The 1,500-nt window shown below is 45.0% G+C and overlaps 1 protein-coding gene across 2 annotated transcripts in view; it reads left to right on the top strand.

The window, feature by feature from the left end:
• Positions 1-593: 593 nt before the first annotated feature.
• Positions 594-1,500, top strand: part of Gpatch11 (G-patch domain containing 11) — a 10,850-nt gene continuing 9,943 nt past the window's right edge. For both annotated transcript variants that reach the window (XM_021186576.2, XM_029471619.1), the window contains exon 1: positions 594-674. In XM_021186576.2, the coding sequence (XP_021042235.1) occupies positions 616-674 (59 nt within the window). In that variant the 5' untranslated portion in view covers positions 594-615. The remainder of the gene's footprint in view (positions 675-1,500) is intronic.

The following is a 1,500-nucleotide window of genomic DNA, read 5'->3' on the forward strand; positions in this document are numbered from 1 at the left end:
AGAGAAACCCTGCCTCCAGAAAACCAAAAACAAAGTCACTCTAATATGCAAAATCCTATTGGTTACACAAACTGCTCAGCAAAATTGACTAGGAGCAGGTCATCTTGGAGAATACTACACAATTATATGAGGGTTTGTCTCATAACTGGAGAATCACAGGTTCAAGGCTAGTGTGGACTACATGGTGAGTTCCATGCCAGCCTGAGGTGGCAGGTGGCCTGATCTCAGGGAGAGACAAAAAAAAAAAAAAAGATAAAACAAGAGTATTTGTCTCTGGTGGTCTGGTGACTTCGATTAGAATGGCTTACAGTTGGCTCATAGTACTCGGTTCTCAATTGGAGGACTTTTTTGGAAAGCACTGTTGGAGGAGGTGTGTCAGTTTAGAAACCATTGAGGTTTCTAAAACCCACACCATTCCCAGTTGCCCTTTGTTGGGTTGGCAGCCTCTCTGTTGCTAGGACATAGGGTGCTAAGATTCTCTATCTTTGCATACAAGGGAGCATGGTGAAGCATTGCCACTCTCCATGGTCGATTTCTGTATTGATAAACTAAAATTATGACGAGGATGATGGCTCTCACCCTTGGTCCTACTTGATTTGCAGGTAGTGTTGTCAGATGAAGGAGAGCATGACAGAAGAGGAGGACTATATGTCGGATTCCTTCATTAATGTTCAGTGAGTAAATGTGTATATCTAATTTGATGGTGTCTGGATTCCAAGAGACACAAATAGAATGAAATAAGGACATTGGTTGGGTAGAGGTGGTGGTCATGTCTGTTTGTTTAAAGATAGGGGTACATGGAGCTTAGGCAGCTCTCCAACTCACTGGGCAGCTCATCCTCCTGCCTCTACCTCCCAAGGGCTGAGTCTACGGCAAAGGCTGTGTGCCGCAGTGGCTGGGTTTTGCAGTCTGGGGATCATACTCTGGGCTTCATGCATGCTAGACAAGTTCTCTGACAGTTAGACTACTGCCCTAGCACAGGATATTTTTTAATATATATTTTCATTTTTAAACTTTAATTCATCATTGTGGGAAGGGCACTGCACCCATGTGGAAATTGGAAAACAACTTTTGGGAGCCACTTCTTCCCTCCACNATGGATTCTGAGAACCAAAGTCAGGTGCTCAGGCTAACACGGCAAACCCATTTACCTGGTGAGCCATCTTGCTATTCCAGGACATTGGTTTGTTTGTTTGTTTGTTTGTTTTTTAAATATGTCATTAAAGCCAACCTTCCTGCCAGGCATGGCGGCGCGCACCTTTGATCCCAGCACCTGGCCGGTAGAGGCTGGTGGACCATCCCATTGAGTTCGAGTCAGCCTGTTTTACAGAAAAGGGTTTCAGGACATGCAAGGCTTCATAGAGAAACCCTGACTGCACACAGACAAACAAAAAGTCAGTCTTCCTGTTTCCTGGAAAACGCCCTGTGTCCATCCACAGATAAGAGGTGCTTTCTCATCTCTCTCAGGGCTAACCATGTTCCTTCTGCTCTTGATTCGCC

This window comes from Mus caroli, chromosome 17 (genome assembly GCF_900094665.2).
Source record: "Mus caroli chromosome 17, CAROLI_EIJ_v1.1, whole genome shotgun sequence".
Classification (NCBI taxonomy): Eukaryota; Metazoa; Chordata; class Mammalia; order Rodentia; family Muridae; genus Mus; species Mus caroli.